Source organism: Saimiri boliviensis, chromosome 3, assembly GCF_048565385.1.
Source record: "Saimiri boliviensis isolate mSaiBol1 chromosome 3, mSaiBol1.pri, whole genome shotgun sequence".
NCBI classification, from domain to species: domain Eukaryota; kingdom Metazoa; phylum Chordata; class Mammalia; order Primates; family Cebidae; genus Saimiri; species Saimiri boliviensis.
This window is the reverse complement of record NC_133451.1, coordinates 107,387,581-107,412,712: the sequence shown is the minus strand read 5'-3', so window position 1 is coordinate 107,412,712 and position 25,132 is coordinate 107,387,581. Positions and strand designations below refer to the sequence as shown.

Here is a 25,132-nt window from a genome sequence, read left to right as displayed (position 1 = left end):
AATATGTCATAGGGTCATTGAATTTATAAATTGACTTCATTTATCACCAGTTCAGCTCATAGAAATGGAGCTCTAAGAAATGAAATAATTTTCCAGGCATATAGCTACCCAGCAGCAGGTTGTGCTGGAATAGAAAGGTGAGTGTCCTGAATCTTGGCACAATTCTTTTCTACTCCACAGCTTTGCAAATACAATTTTTAGGAAAAGAGCTTTTTTTTTTTTTTTTTTTTTTTTTTTTTTTTTTTTTTTTTTTTTAGTGTAATCTGAAGTAAACCATTCTTCTATTAAGAAAACAGAATAAAAGATCCTCAAAGATATATACATTCTGATTCCTGAAACATATACATATGTCAAATTCCTTGTCAGTGGGGAATTAGGGTTGTTAGTCAACTGATTAAAATGGGAAGATTATCCTGGATTAGCCAGATGGGCCCAGTGTAATCACAAGGGTTCTTCAAAGTGGAAGAGAGAGTCAGCAGAGAAGAGGCAGTCAGAGAGAGAGGGACTACAGAAGAAAAGGCAGAAAGATGCAGTGTTGCTGGCTTTAAAGATGGAGTAAAGGGGCCAAGAGCCAAGACATGTGGGTGGACTGCAGAAGCTGGAACAAGAAAGGAAACTGCTTCTGCTTCTAGAGCCTCCAGAGAAATGCAGCTCTGATGACCCTTTTATTTTAGTTTTGTCTTCCAGAACTATAAGAGACAAATTTGTGTTGCTTGAAGCCACCACATTTGTGACAATCTGTTACAGCAGCAATACGAGACAAATACAATATTGAAAGCCAAGGTCATTTTCTTTCCCCCAAACTTTTTAAGTTTTTTCTACATCTTTACTTTATCGTCATGGCAGTTCATTTTTTCTCAAAGCCAGCAAAATTGCATCTCCCTGACCATTCTTCTGCAAGCTTAATTCCCCTTCATGGCATACTCCAACACAGGTACAGGCTCCAGAGTTAAAGATGTGAACATCTTTGAGAGGCTGTTTTCTGCTTACTGCAGTCTAACCTCTGGCCACCAAAGATAAACATCTATTTCTTGTGTGGAATGCATTCACCCAATCCCAACTTCCAAAGGTTTCATCCCATATGGCGTTAACTCAAAGTCAAAAACCTTATTTCAGTTTCATTAGTTCCAAACCATGATTGCTTTTTTAAAAAATGTGCTATATTATTTGTTTCCATGTTACACAAAGCATATATATGTGGTTAAAATTATTCTTTGAGGTGTACTAATATTTACAACATAGTTATCAAGATTTATCCAAATGTGCCTTTTCTTTTGTGGATGTGAAAGAGGAGGCACTTTTCAGATGTTATGCAGCCTTTATATGAGCTATTAAGACTTTTTGTTTAGCTCTTAATACAAAAATCTATTGCTGTATAGTATTTATTTGCCCTCCAGATTATATATCTTGATAAGGCTCCTGAATGTATGCATACAACCACATTATTATCAAAAAGCATCAGAAGAGAACCATTCCTCAAACATTGTATTAGGATCAGTTCAGAATTTACTGATATGCATCAAAAAGACAATTGAATAGATAAGAATATGCTTTAAAGTAATTTCTCTTGTTGCAAAGTTGTCTCCTTTGTATATAGATGCTATCTTTTGTTGTAGAGGAGACCAAGTATTTAAACTACCTTGAACTCTTAGCCTGTAACGGCCATTATACCTGCGTAGTGGAAGTATGCATCCCACTATTCATTCCCATTCACGTGATACACGTATGCATTTCAAACAGTTCTAGTGGAAGGCAGAGACATTACTTGATATCGTTGGGGAATTTGTAGATAGCATATCGTATTAGGATTTTCTGTATTTCAAAATGCATTATGAAATAATTATATTTTTTATGCTTTCATTGTGATTTGTTATCCTCCAATGATATCTCCCATGATTCAATTACATTGGATGTATTAGATATTCATACTCATAACTTTACATGAGGAAATGTTAAAACTGATCCCCATTATGTCATCTAGATGCAAAGTTTAAAACTTTCCTCTTTGGGGTATATACCCAGTAATGGGACTGCTGGGTCAAATGGTATTTCTATGTCTAGATCTTTGAGGAAAGACACATGCACCCGTATGCTTATTGTGGCACTGTTCAGAGTAGCAAAGACTTAGAACCAACCCGAATACCCATCAGTGGTAGACTGGATAAAGAAAATATGGCACATATACACCATGGAATACTATGCAGCCATAACAAGGATGAGTTCATGTCCTTTGCAGGGACATGAATAAAGCTGGAAACCATCATTCTCAGCAAACTGACACAAGAACAGAAAATCAACGCTGCATGTTCTCACTCATAAGTGGGTGTTGAACAATGAGAACACGTGGACGCAGGGAGGGGAACATCACACACTAGGGCCTGTTGGGGGTGGGGACACTAGGGGAGGGATAGTATTAGGAGAAATACCTAATGTGGATGACAGGGTGATGGATGCAGCAATCCACCATGGCATGTGTATACCTATGTAACAAACCTGGACATTCTGCACATGTATCCCTGAACTTAAAGCATAATAAATAAATAAAAAAAAAACAAACTCTCCTCCATTACAACCTGAAGATTTGATAAAACTTAAGAGCCAACCATAGAGAGAAAGTAGGTAGGGCTTCTTTTAGACTTTTGGCCAACCCTACCTCTTACTCAGCACACCCACACGTGTTAGTGACAGCAGCTTGTTTTTATCTTATTTCCATAAAACACTTCTCAGTAGGATTTCATCTTAATTATTTGCTCACACTATTTTTGTTGCTGAAAGCAGGGAATCCATCTAAGTCACATTGCTTGCCACACAGAAAGCCAGTCACTGAGACAGAAAGTATTGCCAGGGAAGAAGGTTTTTTCAGGTGCTGCAGCCAAGGTGGATGAGAGATCAGTCTCAAATCTGCCTCTGAACCACTAAAATTGGGGGGGTCATATAGTGGATAAGGAATGTAAGACAGGAATTGGGGAGTAAGGAGGCAATCATGAATGAAAGGCCTGGCCTCTCATTGTCTAGATGTGATGATCTGGTGAGTTTCAGTCCCTTGCCTGATGATGGGTTTCCTGAAGAAGAAACTCAGATGAGACAAATGTAACTTTCAAGTTTTAAGACTGGGGTGGTGGTGGTGGTGGTGGCAATTTCTATATTTGTTCAAAAACCCACAAATATCATTTCTATGGGACAGTTGGGCTGGTTTCATTTTCAACAAATATTTAAGGAAAAATTGCATCATGTGCCAGTATTGTTCAATTTTGAATGAAAAAAATCTTCATGGCAAAAAATATAAAATAAAGTTTGACACTTATATCATGAAGCTGGCCCATCATACTTTCTCTAGAGAAGGAAGCTATGTGTCATTGCTAATTACTGAACTATATTCACTTCTGCTACATAATTCAATAATTTATTTCATAAAATCTTTGTTATATTTTTCTTGTGTAGGCTAATCCTATGTGTAGTTATTCCTATGTTAGGTGACATGTCAAAGGAAAATTAAAGTCACAGATAGAGCTGGGTGTGGTGGTTCATGCATGTAATCCCAAGCACTTTGGGAGGTGGAGATGGGAGGATCATGAGGTCAGGAGATCGAGACCATTCTGGCTAACATGGTGAAACCCTGTCTCTACTAAAAGTACAAAAAAAAATTAGCTTGACATGGTGGCACGCACTTGTAGTACCAGCTACTCAGGAGGCTGTGGCAGGAGAATCACTTGAACCCAGGAGGCAGAGGTTGCAGTGAGCCAAGATTGCACCACTGCACTGCAGCCTGGGCAATAGAGCGAGACTCTCTCAAAACAAACAAACAAATAAAAATAAAGTCACAGATGGAACTAAGGTTGCTAATCAACTGATCTTAAGAAAGTAATTAGCCTGAATTATTCAGGTGGCATCAATGTATTCAGAAGGATCCTTAGAAATGAAAAATAGGGCCAAAGGAGAGGAGTCAGTCAGAGGAAGATGGACTATAGAGAAGGGTATGAAAATATCCATTTTTGCTGACTTTGAAAATGGAGAAAAGCCCCCCAGAGCCCGGGGAGGTGAGTGGTCTCTAGAAGATATACTGGTATTCTATCATCTTTAAACCTAGCAATGTAAACGATAAATCATTTTAAATTTAAGTATTTATGTTTCATAATAGGGAGTTAATTCCTATAGCACTATCAGATATCAGAGTGTTTTAAGTATCTGTTCATTCTGCTTTTACCTCCAAGTCTCATTTACAATTTCCTTGATAGGGGTTTACAACCCTTGGAGTCATACTTCAGCTGTCCAGTAAGGACCAAAGATTTTTATTGTCTTGGTGATGAAAGTCTTAGTAACTGTGTGCACACATTATGCTTCATTTTCTCTGAAGTTGTCATATTTCAGGCACAAACAATTCTTACAATGTCAGAAATATACTACTTGTGTTTAGCCAGCTTGAAAAATATGAAGTACTAAAAAAGCTTGTTACTGCAACTTTAATGCATCAAGTCCTTCCTGTTCTCCCCAATTCTCCTTGTACTGAGTTCTTGATGCTTCCCTTGCCTAGTTTTTGCTTATTATCATTATTATTATTATTTTTGAAATGGAGTCTCACTTTGTTGCCCAGGCTGGAGTGCAGTGGCGCCATCTCAGCTCACTGCAACCTCCCCCTCCTGTTTTAAACTGAGGTGGACAGATCACTTGAGGTCAGCAGTTTGAAACTAGCCTGGCCAACAGGGTGAAACTCGTCTGTACTAACAGCTGGTCAAGCGATTCTCTTGCTTTAGGCTCCCAGGCAGCTAGGATTATATGTGTCCGCCACCATACCTGGCTAATTCTTGTATATTTTTGGTAGAGACAAGGTTTTACCATGTTGATCAGGCTGGAATCAAACTCCTGACCTCAGGTGATCTACCTGCTTCAGTCTCATAAAGTGCTGGGATTATAGGCGTGAGCCACCTCGCCCGGCCATCCTTGCTTATAACTTGCCTCTTCTCCTAATTGCTTTGAAGAAAATGAAAATGTAGTCTGCACCTTTTAGCTAAAACTTTTCCATAGGTTTTATATATATATTCAACATTTAGAAAATTTGATATAAATTAGAATAACTTACTTAATTTTTGGTGTGACCAATTTGGCCATTCATAGACAAAGATACAAGATAATCAGGCTTTCGAATTTACCCTGCAGCTCGTCTTCCACATGCTCACTTCTAAAGCTTAATATTATTCATATCTTGATTTTTAAACTACAATTAACTTTAATATATTATATATATATGTTATATATGGTATACTTATCACAAAAACTTTATTTTGTGTGTGTGTGTGTGTGTGTGTGTGTGTGTGTGTGTGTAGACACATATACATATAGCATCAGGAGTACTGGAAGTTCAGTAATGATGTTAATAGCAGCAAATCCATATGGGTCTGAGCAACCTCACTTCTTGCCTCCTCAGGAGTAAGAATTTTAACTGAGGAGCATAAGGCAGAGCGAAACACCAGGGCAAGTTTCAGAGAAGGAGTGAAAGTTTATTTAAAAGTTTTACAGTAGGAATGAAAGAAAGTAAAGTACGCTTGGAAAAGGACCAGGTGACTGACTTCAGAGATCAAGTGAACTGTCTGACTTTTAACTTGTGGTTTTATACATTGGCATTCTTCAAGGGTCCTGCATACTTCTCACCTGATTACTCCCTTGGGGTGTGCTGTCTGCATGTGTAGTGGCTGACCAGCACTTGGGAGGGGACGCACGTGCGGTGTGTTTTCTGGAGTTGCGCACATGCTCATTTGAGGTGTTTGTCACTTATCATTTGAGTGTCCTTAGAAGAAGGTCATACATCGGTTACACTCTGCCATTTTGCCTCTTAGTGTGCATGCTTGAGCCCGCTTGTCCAACTCCTGAGTTCATATCAGGAAGCTGCCGATCACCAGCTTCAGGTGTTTCTTTATTGGCAGCTAACTATGATCAATTATTATTTTAGAGACACAGTTAACAACTGCCTGACCATCACCTGATGGTGGCCTGATATCCTCAGTGGGCGGTGAGTTGGGGGACCCTCTTGCTCTATTCATGTCTGACTATCTACCTACTATAACGATAGTATTTTTTTAATGATCTAGGAAGTCTTCACTGAGTTGTTGTCCTTTCAAGGACAGGAGAAACTTAGCTCTGGGAATATTCTTGTCAGAGAGTAGTGCCAGTACGAAGTTACCAAGCCAATATGATACCTGGCTCCTCAGGAAACAATAGGGAAGCCAGTGAGTCCTAAGTAGAGTAATAGGGTAGACAAAAGATTGAGATGAAGTCTACGAGTTGCTGGCATGTACCATCATGATGAGTACATTACAGGACATTGTAAGTTTGGGGCCTTATTCTGAAGGATGTAGAGAATCATTACAGATTTTGGCAGAGAAAGGGCATGGTGTGACTAATAGAGGGATTACTCTGGTTGCTACTTGAAGAATGGATTGTAGAAAGGGTTGAAGCATGGAAGCCAGTTAGAAAATGATTGTAGTAATCCAAGTGGGAGTTTTGGTGGCTTGGATCAGGAGATGAGATGGCAAGGGAGGTGGGAAGAATTGGTCTGATTATGGATGTATTTTGAACAGAGAGGCAAAATAATTTCCTGATAGATTGTATGTAGGGTTTGGGGGAAAAAAGAGAATTCAAGGAGGAATTTCTTTTGACTGAGCCAGTGACAAGATTTGCTATCAAGAAAAATAGGCAAAGCTAGGAGAAGTGTTTGCTTGGGAGTGGAGCCAGCACAGGAGAAGAGCAGAAGTTCTGTTTTGCAGAAGTTTTTAAAAAATACTTATTAGAAATCCAAATAGAATTGTCAGATAAGAAATTGGATATATGAATCCTGATTTGAGAAGAGACATATGGGATGGCCACGTAGATTTAGGAGTGGTTGATGAGTTTTAAATATCTGGGACTGAATGAGATATGCATGGAAGAAAGAGGGCTAAGGAGTGAAGGGTGGGAAGCTCCAACCGAAGAGGTCAGAGTGAAGATGAGACAAGAGACAACGAAGTGAGAAGAATGAGGCAATGAGATCAGAAAGGCAGAAACTGAAGACTGTAAATTTTAGAAACCAAATGAAGAGAGCATGAAGGAAAAGGTGAGGATCCACTGTGTTTAATACTGCCAACTTGCAAGAAGATGAAAACTAAGAATTAATCCTTGGAAGTCATTAGTGATCTTTATAAGAAAAATTTCCAGGGAAGGGGAGATGGGGCCAAATCTGACTTGAGAGGGTTTAAGTAGAAATGAAAGAAAAGAAATTGTAGTAAGGTTAGGCTAACACTTTCTAGGTGTTTTGCTGAAAATGTGAATTGAGAAATGGATAAGGAAATGTAACCACAACATAAATATCCCACAGAATGAAGTCTGTAATGCATTGCTATGAAGAGATAATGCCTTGACCCAAAACCTTCTTCAATAATGGTAAATATTTTAGGGAGGAAATCTCATGAGAGAACCCTTTTAAATTTTACACCCTCTTGGAACCATCTTGGCAGAAAGGAAAGGCTGTAGAGAGGGATCTATGTGTTTGTTCACTGCAAATAGATTTTTTTTTTTTTTTCACACTGTAACATATTCCACAAACCATTGGCAAGGGAGAACATAATAATAGCAGCAGCTCTGTAAGAGATGGAGAGTTGATGATATCCCATAAACCGAAGAATATGTAAATACATATTAAAACTAAATAAAGAAGGCCTGGCACCATGGCTCATGCCTGTAATCCCAGTACTCTGGGAGATTGAGATGGGCAGCTCAGTTGAGGTCAGGAGCTTGAAACTAGCCTGGCCAACGTGGTGAAACTCGTCCCTACTAAAAATAAAAAAATTGGCTGGGTGTGGTGGCGTGCACCTTTAATCCCAGCTACTCTGCAGGCTGAGGCCCAATAATTTCTTGAACCCAGGAGTGGGAGATTGCAATTAGCTGAGATGGCAACACTGTACTTCAGCCTGGGTGACAGAGTAAGACTCCATCTCAAACAAAACAAAACAACAACAAAAAAAATAGAAATGAAACAACAGTAACAAAAACAACTAAATATAGAGGAGCAAATGCTAAAGCTTAGGTATTAGAATGTCCTGAACTTCGTATTTTTTTCATGCCTGTATGTGTTTAGCACTTCAAGAGTTCTCAAAACAAAATTAAAGAGCCATCACCGGATGAACGTGGTTACTTTGCTCTCTAAAAATGAGATGCAGAGACATGCCAATGAATTGCCTCTGTGCTCGTTTTAAAAATGCAGTGTTCTAGGCCTAATATTCATAGATTCCTATCTACCAGTTTTGTGCTAGAGTCTAAAAATACATATTTTTGGCTATTTCCTAGGTGATTCTAATGTCGTTGGTCCATGAACCAACTGGAACAGGGGTAAATAGAAGTGATATAGCAACTTTTCATTTCCTGTTAATAATAGCATTGTTTTCAATATTGGAGGAAGGAAAAGTACTCCTTTGGGCAGTATGCTTTTGCAGATTAAGAGAAGCATTGCACTAGCTGAACAAATTTAGATCCTGACTTCAGCACAGTCTGGGGCATAGTTACCAAAATAATTGTGATGCCTAAACTATCTTGTTAATGGGTCAAACCAATGAACTGGCTATAATTGAATCTGAAATTCTGAGGGTGAGATTCAATTGAATTCGGATTGAAATTACTTAAATTGCTTGAGGGCTAAATAGTTTTGCATATTATATTCATAATTCTATGCACAGTTATTATCCACAATGAAAGCTAAAGAAGTTTTCTGTTATAACACAAGACAAAGTGGAACTTGCTTAGATTTGATTCGCAAAAACTTTCATTTTTTTTTTCCTCTTGGCTCTTCAAAACATTTATACTGCTAACCTGTAATTTTCTACACATTGTAGGAATTGTGACAATTGGAGAGGAAAAGAAAATCTGTACTGTTTCTGAGAATTTCTTGAGGATGTGTGAATCTACTGAGGTGAGTGTTTTTACAGCTTTTAATTTTGTCAGAATTTTAGCATTCATTTTATTTGGATAATCTATTAAAACGAAATCTATAATGACTTTTCCTTTTATTCTTCCAGAGGCAATTTTACTCGCAATAGTGTTATTCAGGGGGCGTAGAGGATAAATAGGAATTATATGCTTTGCATAATTCAATAAAAATTATAACTATTTCAAATTTTCTAGAATATCATTTTAATGAAGGTTGAAAACATGATGAAGCTATATTTAAAGAGAACATAGCCGTCCTTATATTGTTGTAATATTACCGATGAAAACCAGCATTGTTAATCATTATCTCATCTTTATAATGACGTTATATTATAATGATGAAGTTGAAAGGATTTAAATGATTTAAAGAGGAAAATATATTGTAATAATCTGTTCTGATGGAGTGGGTGATTTATCACAGGCTTTCTTTTAGTTAAGATGCACAAAGTCTTGTTTATTAGACAGTAGCAATCTTGACCTCTCTTCTACCTGTAATTCTGACACCTTTTGATTCTCTGTGGTTTCCTTTGCAGCTGAACATGACCTTCCACTTGTTTATTGTGGCACTTGCTGGAGCGGGGGCAGCAGTCATTGCTATGGTAAGACCTCCAAGCTCTGGGGCTTGTTTTTTCAATGTGAATTCCAGAGCTATTTGCTTGTAGAGAAGATAAACTACCTCTAATGTTTGAAGTTCATGTAATACACATTTATTTCATCAGATTAAAAAAAGTAGGAAAAACAATGGGCAAGTAAGTCAACAACAAGGCTAAACCCAAAGAAATATTATTATTACAATATTGATACCATTAACAAAAACAGTAATTCATTAGGATTTTAGAAATTAGATTACTCTAAGTGTAAAAATTATTTCTGTAGCATATATGTATATAGCAATGTGACATTCTGAATAATTTAATCTGTTCCTTAATTTACATTTTTTCCATAACTAAGAACATTAAAAAGCCACATACTAGAGTCATTTATGAAAAACAAATTAGGTTATTTTTTAAAAACTAAACCTCTGTAGTTTCAATTTGAACAGAGTCTCGCTCTGTCACCCAGACTGAAGAAAAATGGCGGGATCTCCGCTCACTGCAACCTTTGCCTCCCCGGTTCAAGTGATTCTCCTGCCTTAGCCTCTGGAATAGCTGGGACTACAGGCATGTGCCAATACACGAGGCTAATTTTTTGTACTTTTAGTAGAGGCAGGGTTTCACCGTGTTAGCCAGGATGGTCTCAATCTCCTGCTTGTGATCTGCCCACCTCGAACTCCCAAAGTGCTGGGATTACAGGCAAGAGCCACTGCACCTCACCCTAGATCTTCTTTTAAGACATCAGGCTTTTACTCAGTGAGGAAGACCTACTACGTGCCAGTCTCCTCCTTTCTAACTTAGCAAGAATTCCAGTTTGACCACTGGAATGCCAAATATCAACCCTAAGCAAGTACTCTGGGCATCAGTAATAGCTTTTGCATCCAGGGTCTTCAGTCCATGTTTGTACCCTTGACGATGAGTAGTCTAGAGCCCTAGAAGACTCCCAGTAACCTCACAACTGTGACAGCTCAGTCAGTATGGAAAGATGATGAACGAATTGGAATTTATTTATTGCTTTTCCTTATGGTGTCAATACCTACCTTATATGTTGGTGAAAGAAACACTTTATTAAAAAAAAAAAAGAATGTTTTTTCTCTTGTCAAAGACTAAAAATAAGAATGATGAGAAAATGCTAATGTGCTAATAAACCATGTCAGACCAGTTAGTGATTTCATAAATATTTTGTATTTAATTTGTTTTATTAAAATGACATACATGTATATTTAATAAAACTGACTATGTCAGTATTGACATGAATTATCAAATGTTTTATTACTTTAACATCACTCGATCTTTTAGATATAGTTACAAGAAACCTCTATATAGAAATTTTGTTTCAGAATGTGAGATGCCTGATAAAGATCATGTTGGTTGATTAATTGGAGGGATTAAAATAGAACAAGAAGCAAAGGCCTTATATTCTTAACCTAAAATTAATGCTAACCTGTGCCTTGGGGAAGGATCAACAAGTTCTGGCAAACATTTATGGTCCTTAGGAGGAAACATGCTGGCTGTGACATCAGAGGAAACATGTACCTTCGTGTTCATACACACATTCTCACACTGTCAAACATTTTTAATGGCATGGGTATGTATGAGCAATATATACCTAGGTACAAGAAGTCTATTCGAGCATCTTTTAAAAATTGGAGTATAATAAACATTTGTTTGTATTCGCTACATAGATGTGCATATAAAATTCTGCCTAAAAATTTAGGTATACACTAGTGAAAAATACCTATTTAAATTTCCCTGAAAATACTTAGTCTGAAAACAAATCAACGATTTTGATCTGTTAGAAAATCATATATTACGCATTTCTTAAGCAGTCTATGCTTCACATATACTTAAAGCTGTACATAAATTTTATTTAAAGCAGAAAGTTTAGAAGATTATTTTTTCAAGTACTAAGCATTCTTTGGGGGTTATTTTCTCTATCTAGAGTCATCACAAAACTCCATAGTAGCTTAAATGATTGACCTAAGTATTTCCAATTTATTAGCTCTGATATTAGTGTAGGTCTTAGGAGGCAGGTAAAATATAACTACTGCTAGTACCAGGAATAATAAAGCAGGTTTTATTATTAATAATATTTCTTAAAACCTTAATATTAAGAATTTAAGAATTTTAATTGTAATATAAGTGATAATATTTATTAAGAACTTACTCTGTTCTACTCCATTATTTTGTAGAGAAGTTAGGAAGTCCTACATGCTGACAAAGTCAGTCAGTGTGGCACTGCACCAGATTCCAGTAAGCACTGTTCACCCAGCGAGGGGCGCTAATAAGCCCTCAGCTTGTCTTCCCCTTAGGACCAGATGAAATGCCTGTAAGACCCATGAGGTAGCACCTGTTTCTGAACTGGAGTGACCTTGAATTTCCTTTCAGTATTTCACTCATGCATAGATAGATAAACAGATTTTTTTTTTCTTTTTTTTTTTTTTTTTTTGAGGCAGAGTCTCACTTTGTTGCTCAAGCTGGAGTTCACTGGTGTGATCTCAGTTCACTGCATGTTGAATCAACTCTTCTGCCTCAGCCTCCGACTTACTAGGATTACAGGCACATGCTGTCACACCCAGCTGACTTTTGTATTTTTGATTTTTTTGTATTTTTAGTAGAGATGGGTTTTCACCATGTTGGCCAGGCTGATCTCGAACTCCTGACCTCCAGTGATCCATCTGCCTCAGCCTCCCAAAGTACTGGGATTACAGGCGTGAGATACTGTACTCAACATCACTCATACACATTTAATAATTTGGGGGCCACATTTTCTCAGATATCATGGAAAGTTTTTGAATATTGAAAACTATATTCATTTATTTGGCAATTATTTTGTATATCTACTACATACTAAGCACTCTCCACAGCACTTGATATTTTAGAGCAACAAAAAACACATAAACTTTGTTTTGTGTATAAGCCTGATGTAATCCATATATGTATGCATAGTGATTAAGCTTTCACTACGTAAATGCCATAATGTACAAGAATGTAACTCACATCCCCTGCTTTCAGGTGGCTTACTATGTTCTTAAACAAAGTTCTAAACTTCAGAGGAAATAGAAAGTTCTAAAAATAGGTTATTTATAGTGATATGCATCTTTTTTCCTACATCTTTGTGTCAAAATTATTGTGTTTTTTGCTACTTGTGGACTACCAGAACATGCCACAATATTCACTATTTAGAATTGCTATTTCATTCTCTATATCCATCTGTACTTTTCTAGAACCAGCCTGCCTCCTTCAATGTACTCTTTACTACCGATCAAAATCTTAGGATTCTATTTTTCTGAATGTGGGGTTAAAATATTGCCCACCCTTTAAAACTCAGAGAAAGTAATTCACTGGCAACTTAGTTTCTCTTTTCTATTCATCAAAATTCATCATGTGGAAAACTGCTTTATCTACCCTGTGAACCAAGAGGGAAAAAAAGATAACAAACAAATAAGCATTTATTTTTGTTTTTTGTTTTTTTGGGTTTTCTTTGCTGAGTCAATTCAAATCAAATAAAGGGGCTTTATTTCTTCAGCATCTTCATTACTCAAAACAAAACAGGACCTTCTGTTTTGAAAATGTCACTATTCTAATTGTTGTGAATGTATATAAATATAAAAAATCCATATTACACAGTATTTTATCTCTTATAGTTTATAATGGAAAAGAAACTACAAAATTCATTAAAGGGAAAATTAACCTGATAAATCCACAGTTATATTTGGGGGTTTCCATGATCTCTGTTTAATTGGTGTAATAGATTTTCCAGTTAATTCAAATCAATTAGGCACAAAGGGTATGTGAGAATATTTCTGATTATGGATTATAAAACATAGATAATGAACATGGAATGTATAGTTTATGGTTTGGGCAAATGAGAACACATTGGGCAGGAAACATCCCATAATGATCAATAATGAGTCTTGGATTACTTCAGAACTGAAAAAGAAAAGAAAGAGATACTCAAAAAAAGGCTGCCAAGAATATGGTGGGATATTGTTGGAGGAGTGAAAAACGTATTTTATATTGTTTTTATTATTAACAAAATTTGGGTTCCATTTCATATGTAAACATTTCCTGTAAAGACCTAAAATTTGAAGACTTCTTTCCAGACAGCAAGGTGTAATGAAGACACTGAACAAACTTCTGATATACGTTATTTTTGTCTTTGATTAGGTTCACTACCTTATGGTTCTGTCTGCCAACTGGGCCTATGTGAAAGATGCCTGCCGGATGCAGAAGTATGAAGACATCAAGTCGAAGGAAGAGCAAGAGCTTCATGACATCCACTCTACTCGCTCCAAAGAGCGGCTCAATGCATACACATAAATGCATCTTCCTGTTCTTCCTACCATTTGAATGCATTGGTGTTTAACTAAGGGCCATCCAACCATCCAACCTTTAAAAAACAAAATGAAAGTGCTTCTCATCAATGATATGTAAGGTGACTTATGAATCACCTGAGTACAATTCTTTGTTGTTTGGCACTTAATTTCCCAATTTATTAAATTGATGTAATCAAATCTTTTCTACAAGCTCCTATCCAGCCTTTTTTTTTTTTTTTGAAATTTCTCAAACTCATTTACTAGTTCTGTAAGATTGAAGACACTAACATTGTCAAATGCAAAGATCTGTTTGATTTCTAATCATTTCCCATGTGTTATACATAACACCTTTTGCATTATTTCTTATGTTTTAAAAAGAAATAGCTTTTTATACTCTTTAGTTGTGATTTCGGTAACTAGTTTAACTACAGGTAACCTTCAAAGGGACCATTGTACATTATGAAACAATAGACAGAGATGACATCACGATGACTCTTGAAATATGGAAATCTTGTCTGAAGATCAGTGGCCATGTTACTGTAGGCCCAGGTTCATGTTTTCATCAATCTAAGGTGCAATTTCTAAATTTGTAAGAGTAGGTTTAAAAAAAAAAGTGCTTCTTATCTTTGTTAACATTGTACTTTTTCTTGATGTTCTTAAAAGGTATTTCTCTCAGATGACTCATGTTTATGTTGTGAGCATGTAGAAACAGTAATGCTAATGCATGGCTAGTTGCCTTTCTAAGATTGTGACACCAGGCTTACCTTTTAAAGTTTAGTATATAGAGACAATTTTAATGGAAATAACTACTGTAGACTATTGGAGAATGATCTCTTTGTGATTTAAGAAGTGGCTGGATTGGAACTTTTAATATGCTAATGTGGAAAATTAATTACCTTTATGAAGGTGGTTTATTACAAATAAGCACACTAACCCCTCGGAAGTTGTTTTACCTACTTTAAAAGTTTTAATGGATTGCACCTCTGTAAACTATTCCTAAAATGTGTATGATATATTTGAAAAGGCTTCCATTAATATAATAGCTTTGCTTGCAGCCTTCCAATGTATGTTGGTTTACCTGTAGTGTTTTCTAAAGTGTGGTCAGAGGCACCTATAGAATGTATTGTTTGGAAGTGTAGTGATATATTTGTGTTTTTATTTCAAGTAAGTCATTTTAACTGAATATTCATTCATATTCATTTATAAAATGTACCTGTATCAAAGGAATTTAAAAAAAAAAAGCAATCGGTATTATTGGACCAAATTTGGTGTTTGTTTTAACATTGACTCTCTTATTTTGATTATTTCTAATGCTACAAGAATGCTGTAAAGTGTCTATTAAAATGATGTAGCCTGACAAGACATTTTTGTCAGTGTATAAAACTAGGTAGTATTGTGCACTGATTTGACCATTGTGAAATCCTTTCTCAGTGTAACTGCATTTCTAATAAAATTTATTGAGTGAAACAATCTTTGTACAACGACTAGTCATGCATCATCAGTAATTTTACAAGTTCTTGTTGTAGGGAGGGGGTATTACTAGAGTTATCTGTGGCATGATTATGCATTCTGTAGTATTATTTAATTAATTTGGGGTTCATTTTGCTTCCTTTTTTTACACTTAGATTATCTTACTGGTTCAACATTTTTCTGATATACGCAGTATTACAGATATTCAGCAAAAGTATTAATGGGCTTCTTTAAATTCTATATTATAGTGTTTCAGTTCCGTGTCTTAACAGTTTGCGATGATTTCTAAAACTGTCTTTTCAACTTATGTAATGATGTTGACACTTTGGACTTTCATTTCTGGTATTAGAGTTTGTATTTTCACAGAGTGCTTTGTAGCAGGCATTACAATTAATCTGTTTTGTACATAAATGTGCCAACAGCTTGATGGTGGCGTTTTTGAAATGTAGAACAAAGTGCTTGCAAAATGTAATAAATACACTTGTGTACTTTGTGTACTTATGATTAGCTTCTGCAGTGTATTTGTTTTTTTCTTTTTTGTTTTGTTTATTCCTCTTTCCTATGTGTGTGAATTCTTTTCAAGTGGAATAGATGCCATCCCTTTAAGATTCTTACTTCAGCTGAGCTGAACTAAGACTTCAAAATTCAATGAAAATTCTGTGCATAAATATTCAGTACCAGAATTCTAGATAGAGGAACTAAAAACTTTGGAGGTTATTTTATTTAGAAAATAACTTTTTCCAAGTTCTGCCATTTTCTTGTCTGATCTCTGCTGTTTTATGTTTCCTTTAGTACTTCACAAACTAACAGAGAAAAAAAAGCCTAATGCAATTCAGAAAGAAAAATGATTTCTTGGTTTGCTTCAAAATACAAAGGTGAGAGTAATGAAATTTAAATGTATATATATATATATATTTTTTTTTTTTTTCTAGGCTTTGTATGTTTCAGATCTGATTTCTTCTGGCCAAACTAGAAGTTATGGCAATTTAAAAATAATAAGATAGTTACCAGTAAAAATACTAATTTTCATGAGGCTTAAGGAATTATATTAGTTTCTACTTACATATTACTGGACTTATGTTAGAAATATCTACAATAATTATAAGTAGATCTGGGCAAAGTATTTTAATTATGTCTCTAAAAGTAATTTTTAAGAAAATAAAGTTATCTTCTATCTATTATTAAATGATAATTAATATATTCATAATTCAGTGTCTATGAATTCTTATAAGAGCAGCAACATAGTAAATATTTGTATACTATGCAATATGAATATGAACAATTTTTTAATACATGCTTTTAAGAAAATGGGTTATTATAAGATTATTATAATTTTTTAAAAGTAAAAAGTCCATTTCTCTTTGTAAAAATGCTCATTTTATCATTAAAGCAAGTAATTTCCTGTTGAGAATTTTAAGGTTAGCGTTATGCCTAAGGAAATTACTCACTTCAAGAATAAGATATATGTAGATCAGCTCTAACTTGGATGTAAATAATTTCATTCTTCACATTAAAACTTAAAAATATGAGATTTCTTCAAAGAACAAGTAAATATTTGTTTTATTTATTTATTTGCCTTAGTCTAAATAGAAACAGGTGATTTTAAAAGATACTTCATTTGGGCAACCTGCTAGCAGAAATATAATGACCACCATGAAACTTAAACTGTACTATAATAGCTTGAAGAAGTTCTGTTTGGTTTTCTGTGAGGTTTTTGGATAAAAGATTAAGTTTTAAGTCACTGCAGGCAAATCTGTGTAAAATGCTTCTAGCTCAAATATAAATGTTTTTACTTTCTTAAATAGGTCTGCAACCTTGAATTTCTTCTTACAAAAAACATTTTCCCTTTTTGATTATTTTAGGTTATTTGGCTCTTTACCACAAAAATCCATCACAGGTTAGCAATATAAAATTGAAAACAATTTAAAAATGAAATAAAGCAATTCTTAAATTAACTATTAAATGAATCATGAAATAAAATATTAAATGAAATAATATCATTTTGACCACTGTATTGCTGATCTGTGAAATCTTTTACAGATATTTGGAAATATCAAACAAAATATTAAAAATAAACAACGGGAAAATTAAAAAATAGGAGAAAAGTAGCTGATAAGTTTAAATCCAACTAATTCTGCTATTATTCTTTGAGTAATAGAGAGAAAGGAAAGAACAATGTTATTGGAATCTCTTAATGTTCATGTGGGAAAAAATCTTTTAAAGTAAAATCTACAAAAACTCCAAATTAGACCAAGAAATAACAGGCTGTTAGATGAAAAATACATAAAAAATAATTGAGAGTGCACATACTGGTTTTCTCAGGGTTCTCTGCCCTCCGCTCCAGATACCTGAGCAAGTGTGCAATGTCCAGGTTTTAGAACACTAAAGAGAACACTCTATAGTCTCCGAGAACCTGGAACCCACTGACGGAGGAGCTGATCCCATTCAGCTACCCAACAACACTGCTCTGATTTAAAAATGAGAACTATTTTTGTCTTTAGAGATGTGTTGCAGTGTTTGCTTTTTTACTTTTTTCAACAATTATTTTTGTCTCTTGAGAGCCATTCTGATAGAAATATAATATTAGAAGATAAATCCAACTGTGATAAATCCAAAAATTATGGCATGGAAAGATGGAGCAGAGGTACTTTTTTGGTATCACTTATGATACTATGTGTGTGTAAGCACCAGATTTTTTGTTTTTTCTTTCTCTCTAGATTTTTTGGCATGTCCAGATAATATTGGTACTTCTTTGCTCTGAAATATTTATACAGCTTGTCACAAAAAATTAACATTACCATTTTGGCTGATATATTAGTTGACATGCCAGTGAAGGCTTACCCATTCATCTGCTAAAAATACACATGAAATTATTTTGTATTTTCTAGTAAATGAGCATGGAGAAATAGCACTTTTTTTTTCTGGTCTTTTAAAGTTTTTTAACTCTGACGTCTATTAATTTTTATAGAAACCTTTTTATCTATTAATTAATCTATTAATCACCTTTCTCAAAAGGAAAGATATTGTCAGTCTGGCCTTTTATATAAAGAGAATTCCCAGAAACAAGGAGTGAGTTTTAAGAAATACTAACAACATTTAAAGGAATGCATGAATAAGTCAGCCAATTACTTTAACACAAGCTAGAAATACTATCTCCATACCATTCCATCCATGTCCACACTTAATGACCTAGCCAAATCTACACAGTTACCCTGTCTTTCAAGTTATAAACTACATTTGTTTTCCTTTACACAATGTTCACCATGATTACTATATTATTCATCTTTCTTAGTACTAATATTTTATTTTTGCATAGGGTGAGATCTGTTCTTTGAGAAAGAAATGCAGCATCCTAAGTAAGAACTGAGTGTCCTTGGCATATGAATGAAACTTAACAGGACAATAATTTTCCTGAATGACACTTCCATGATTTAAAAGTAATTATATTTTCTAAGCTGTCTAGATCGTAACTTGTAAGTAGTACACAAAGTAGGTTAGAGCTAACAATGTGATAAATGCAAATTATATGAAAATCACATCTATAACATCTAAGTTATGCTGTTTATACAAGTTGACACAAAAAAGCTTAAGAATTTTCCCCTTGGTTTTTTAACATCTGCTACCTAATATCCAAGCATCATCAGGTACCATTCACATTTCTCTGAACAGAATACCTATTGATTTATAGAAGTATAAAATTTATGCTTGAAATAACAAGAGGAGTTTCTGCTAAGCCAAGAAGAGACTTCAGATATTAATGTAAATACCTTGACAAGTCAGTGGTGGAGGCTGGTCTTTGTCTCTTCTCCTCCAATGGGTTTGACCCTATCCCATCCAGCCACTGAAATCATAAAAACTCACAATTTCTAATAATTGCAAACCATGTATAATCTAAATTTTAGGTATTTGATTTCCAACTTCCATCAACTGTTTCCAGCTTTCTTACTCCATGAGGATCACATATCTATTTATCTCCTACAGTCTTTCACTCTTCTTATGTCCTTAGTTTCCCCCAATAACTAGTTTACAGTGCAAGTTCATCATTGTGAAAACTTCCTTGGCAAATCTTCAACTCCGTTGACCCTCTATTTTCCTCAAACAAGCATGGTAAGATGCCAACCTTGATTTAATTCAGGTGTCTGCCTATTCCTCCACACCTGAACCTGCATAGAAAAATGTGGCTGGCATTAAATACACACTGAGACTCACCTAAGTTTAGGTGAGCACTCAGAACCCCAATAAACTTACTCCATTTTTCTAGAACAGGGCTGGTAATCTTTTTACTGTAAATGACCAAACAGCAAAAATGTAAGTTTTTTTTTTTCCTTTTCTTTTCTTTTTAAGATGGAGGTCTGACTATGTTGCTCAATCTGGTCTCAATCTCCTGGGCTCAAGTGATCCTCCTGCCTCAGCCACCCAAGTAGCTGAGATTACAGGTGTAAGCCATTTCATTAGCTGGGATTACGGGTTTGAACAACTGCACGTAGCTGAATATGTGAAATTTTATGTGCCATGAGGTTTCTGTTGAAACCACTTCCTCTACCTTCATAGTGCAAGAACAATAATAGAAATATGTAAATAAATGCCCATCATTTACATATTCTTTATTCCAATAAAACTTTATTTACAAAAACACATGAGGGCCTATATTTAGCCTGAGAGCCATAATTTGCTGGCTTATAGTCTGAAGCATTCACTATTCTACATATCCTGGTTGGTTACTATATCATAACTTTTTCTTACCAAACTTCCAACACTATTTCTATCCATAGAATTAAAAATTACTTTCTATTTTAGGGAAAAATTAGAAATGATCAGAAGTCCATTTCCATAAATTTTCATTACTCATCTGATAACTTCTCTGCATCAATGTGCACAATCCCTGCTTTTTCTCCTTTTATTATGGATGAATTGTCCATGTTTCTTAGGCCAAAGCATTTGGTGTATTCTGGATCATAGCCCCCCTCACCTTTTTGAGAGAAGGTTATCACTCTAAAAGTTTTTTTTCTTTAATCTCTTCTGAATCATTTTTTTTCACTTTCAAATGGTTTTATCCCAATCTTACAATAATCAAACAAGAATAAAAATAAAAACAAATATACCCTAATTTGATTCTACATTATTGACAGCCATCTATTTATTGCTTTTTTAATAGTATATTTGTATAAAAGAGTTGTATAATCACCTCCAGTTACTCTCCTATCATTTTATCTTAAATCCCTTGTAATCACCTCCTTGTATTCAACACTCCATGGAGATCAGTCATGCCAGAGCATTGTTCTCCTGATTGCTAAATCCAATGCTTAGTTCTCATTTATTTTGTGTCACATGATTTTGAGACCCCACTACAGTTACCTTGTAGACACTAGGATCTAGCAGTGAATATAATAGGTAAAAATCTAGTGTAGTTTTATTCTGATGCAGGAAGATAGATACTAATTAGATAAATAAATGGAATATAAGGTATTTTTGAAGCGAGACATCCTATAGAGAATAATTAATCATGTGAGAAATTCCAGGAATGTGGCAGGGGTGGTGAATTTTCAGTGGAGGCTTTACATTGAGAAGGTAACATTTCAGTTAAAACTTGAAAGAGTTGAGGAAGTAAGTCATTTGGGGCAAAAACATTCCAGGCAAATGGGACAGTAAAGGAAGTGTTTTTACCTGAAATGACAGTTGAACAAGTGTGAATGAACAAAAGCCAGTAAATGAGGTAAAGAGTCCCAAATTGAGAGATCATTAATTACGGTCTTGCAAGGCATTGTATCCTTGCTCCATTCGTGAGCAATATTTGATAGTCAGTCATCCCTTTCTTTCTGCCTCACATTCTTTCCTTGGATTCAGGAAGTCTCATCCTCATGGTTTTTCTACCAGTTCCCTGGCTGTGCCTTTCTAAATCCCCTTGCTCATTCTTGCTTAGTCATGTAATGTTTTACCATTGTATTCCTTGTCCTTAACTTTCATAGTAACTAACCTCTAATCTCATGGTTGGAAATATCATCTATCAGCTGATGACTTCAAATTCATCTCTCCAGTCTAGAATCTTCCTCTGAAATAATCCAGACTCATGTATCCTAAGGATATTCAACATGTTTTTGAGACCTCTTAGAGTTAACACCTATCAGTCTGTAGACCCAGTGTTGTCCCAGGAAGCTGCACCTTCTACAGTCTTCTCCACTTCCATAAAAAACAAGTCCATACTTCACCTTCCCCAGACCCAGATATACGAGTCATTGATCGTCTCTGTTTCTCACATTCCCTATCAGCTATGCCTTCAGAATGTTCCCAGAATAAGTTCTTCAGAATTTCCACTCCTCAAGACACCATTAACTTCTTTCCTGATTGCTGGAGGCCCTTATTAACTGGTCTTCCTGCTTCCCTTCTTAAACCTCCCGTTTCAACCATCATTTTCTCAACTCAGCAGCCACAATAATCCTCTTAGGAAGTAAGAAAAATGAGATCACAGTTTTGTATGCAACCCCTAAAGCTCCCTGCCACATTCAGAAGTTGATGCAAAGTCTACACTAGGCTTACAAAACACAATGTTATCTTGCTACTCAATATCGTTTACTTCTTCTAAATTGTTTCCTCTCACCCTTTCTAATTTGTGCCCATCATGGCTGTTTGTGTACATCAGCAACTGCATTTTCTGGGCCTGTGAACTCGCCATTGACTCTTCCTGGAATGCTTTTCCTCAAGATACCTGTGAGCCTCGTCCTTTCTCTTGTTTGCTCAAAATATCTGTTAGTTTTTCTTTACAACCTATCTATAAAGTGGCTTATACATTCTATATGCTTTTTCTGCTTTTTTTTTTTTTTTTTTTTTTTTTTGGCAGAGTCTTGCTCTGTCACTTAGGCTAGAGTGCAGTGGTGTAATCCTGGCTCACTGCAATCTCTGCCTCCCAGATTCAAGCGATTCTCCTGCTTCAGCCAAGTAGCTGGGACTATAGATGTGTGCCACCATACCCAGCTAATATTTGTGTTTTACCATGTTGGTCAGGCTGGTATCAAACTCCTGACCTCAGGCAATCTGCCCTCTTCAGCCTTCCAAAGTGCTGAGGTTACAGGTGTAAACCACTGCACCTGGCCTCTGCTTTATTTTTCATACAGAACTTTCTACATACATTTACAAATTTATTTTTATTTTCTAGTTTCCTTCACTAAAATATAAGTCCTCGGATATTTGGTTTTATTCCTTCGTAAGTGACACATAGCAAGCAATAAATGTTTATTAAAACAATTATTAATTAAAAGAGTTATATGACACAACATTGAAGTGACTTTGCTTTTAAAATGCAGTGATAATTCATTAAAGACCAGTTATAAAAAGAATTCTAATTATTTTTTCTATTCTATGGCACTTTTATAGACATGAGCTCATTATTTTTGCTCTACATGTTTTAGAGAGAACAAGTGATATTTATCTTTTTCTAAATTTGAAGTCCTGAAACCTAGAGTGTCTGTGATATGTATAATAAGACAGCCTTCTTTCCAATTTCATTTTTTTCCTCCAATTTATTTCCATTCATTCTTCCTTCTGTAGTCCTAGAAAAAGTAATTACAGCATGAAGAATTTGTCTGATATTGGTTTGGCTAGAACTAAAACATTAAGAACACATTTTCTTCTATATTTTCATAAGTTTTCCAAAAGATTGGTTTGCTGAATGTTATTTTAAGGTGAGAGATGAGGTTTCTGGAAGAAAAAATCAATACCACAGTTTGGTGAAATGGAACTTAAACTGGTCAAAATACTTCACAACACTATTGGAACAGGGATTACAGGAGCAACAGAAAAAGGGCAGAGGAGAGAAATCAGATTTATGGGTTGATAATAGAAGAACATCAGTAAATAGTGAATTTTAGGCACTGAAAAATTTCATCACCACGAATCAGAATAGCCTCTGTGAATATATAAGAGAGGCATATAGAAAGTGCGACTTCATCTATTCAATTTTAGCTAAAGTCTCCACTATTAAAAAAAATCAAACTAGTGTACTGGGAAGAAAAACATAGGGTAGTTCTCTAAAATTCAGATTTTGATATGTGTGTGAGAAACATGTTTGTCTGTGAGTTTGTTAGGAGGATTAAAGAGATATTGTCATTGCATGTAAATTGACAGTACTGTAAATAACACCAATGCTAATCAATGTAGGTGATTATTATTTTTAATAAAATAATGCATCTGCCAAAGTATTAATACTGTGATTTGATAACCAAATTGAGATTATGAGATGGTCTTCTCTATTATCTCAGTCATATTTCTTGGGAATGGTGGGGAGAGCCTGTGTCTGGAAGATTGAAATGTAGGGCACTTATGTTTCACAAGGGAGGGAATATGGTTTTAACTGCACCTAAATCCTTCAAGACTAAATGGTTTGCAGCATCCTTCTCTGGCTTATTGCAGAGGATGTGTTTCTCCTCATGTCTGAGACCAGAACTTCTCTATTTGTATAGCTGCTCTCTTGCCTTTGCTATTAATTTATAGTTTTTAATCTTCTATAGCTTCAAATTGCTTCTCTATAGAAATATACCATTTAGCTGTTGATTCTGCTCAAATTGCCTGATCTTATGTAACAAAGACACGAGCAAAAATAAAACTCTCTTACCTCATTTCAACATATACACTTTACTTTCACAGTCAAAATTATCAAAGGAATTATCTGTTCTCTATCTGTAGTTCTTTACCTCACCAAACTTAAATTGCTAAATCGGAACTAAATTCTGACTTCCATTATCTCTCGTTTGACCAATAACTATCACTAATTAATCACTAATAATAATAATCACTAATTCACCACTGCCACCTAAATTGCCACATCCCAAGGATGCTATTTGGTTTTCATGGTGCTGTGTTTTGGGTTATTTTTTAAATGTAATCCTGCTTACATTTTTTAATTTTTTTGCAATACAAATTTCTTAAGAGCTCAAAAGGCTTCTACTCTATGTCCAAGTAACAATCTCAAAAGTACTTCTAACATATTGTTCTAATGCTTCCTCACTTCTGTGACTTTCACTTTGAATAGCAGCCATCTTAAGATGATCGGATACCACTTTGTGGAAGGTAAACAATAGCTGGATCTACATCACTAGACTAAGTATTAAAGGGATTTCATCAGGCACAACTCCTTCCTTATCTTTTTCTGTTTGGAATCTGTGTAGCAGCAGCCAGTTTTTTGAACTTAACAAGACCCTACATTTCTGGACTTTCTATTTCTTTGAAAACTAACTGATCTTTACTCATCTCAATTCTTTCTTGTAATACCTACCCAAACCTGGCCAACAGGAGCCAAAACACACTATTGATTTTGTTTTCCAACTTCTTTCCCTGTGGGTATAGGTTTAGTAGGTTCCAAAAGATGGTAAGTTTAACAAATATTTTAATCACGTACCCAAAAGGACACCATTTTTTAAAAGTCTACAAGTTTTCTTATTTTTGACCTCTCAAAATTGTGACTTCTTAGATTTTGACTGAAAAAATATAAGTACTGTAAAAAAAGCAAAATGAAATATAAATACACACACACACACACACACACACACAGGCATTTATGAGTATTATGTGAGTTTATTTGTATTTTGTTTTGCTTTTTTTTACAGACACATCACCCTTTCAGAAACAGTTTCTCCATTAGGTAACGTAAACTAATAGCTGTGAAAACAATCCCTAAGTCTCAGCAGCTTTGCTTTTTACACTGTGAATTTTCTTTCTCACTCACTTTGCAGCACATAGGAATCGTTAGAGGGCCTCTGCCCCTTGCAGAGCCACTGACGGCAGGCTTCTGTCTTGTCATACTCAAACTTC

At 35.2% G+C, this 25,132-nt stretch overlaps 1 protein-coding gene across 2 annotated transcripts in view; it reads left to right on the top strand.

The window, feature by feature from the left end:
• Positions 1-15,832, top strand: part of GPM6A (glycoprotein M6A) — a 367,742-nt gene extending 351,910 nt beyond the window's left edge. For both annotated transcript variants that reach the window (XM_010344430.3, XM_003933867.4), the window contains exons 5-7: positions 8,856-8,932; positions 9,483-9,548; positions 13,713-15,832. In XM_010344430.3, coding sequence (XP_010342732.1) covers positions 8,856-8,932; positions 9,483-9,548; positions 13,713-13,865 — 296 coding nt within the window. In that variant the 3' untranslated portion in view covers positions 13,866-15,832. The remainder of the gene's footprint in view (positions 1-8,855; positions 8,933-9,482; positions 9,549-13,712) is intronic.
• The last annotated feature ends 9,300 nt before the right edge of the window (positions 15,833-25,132 follow it).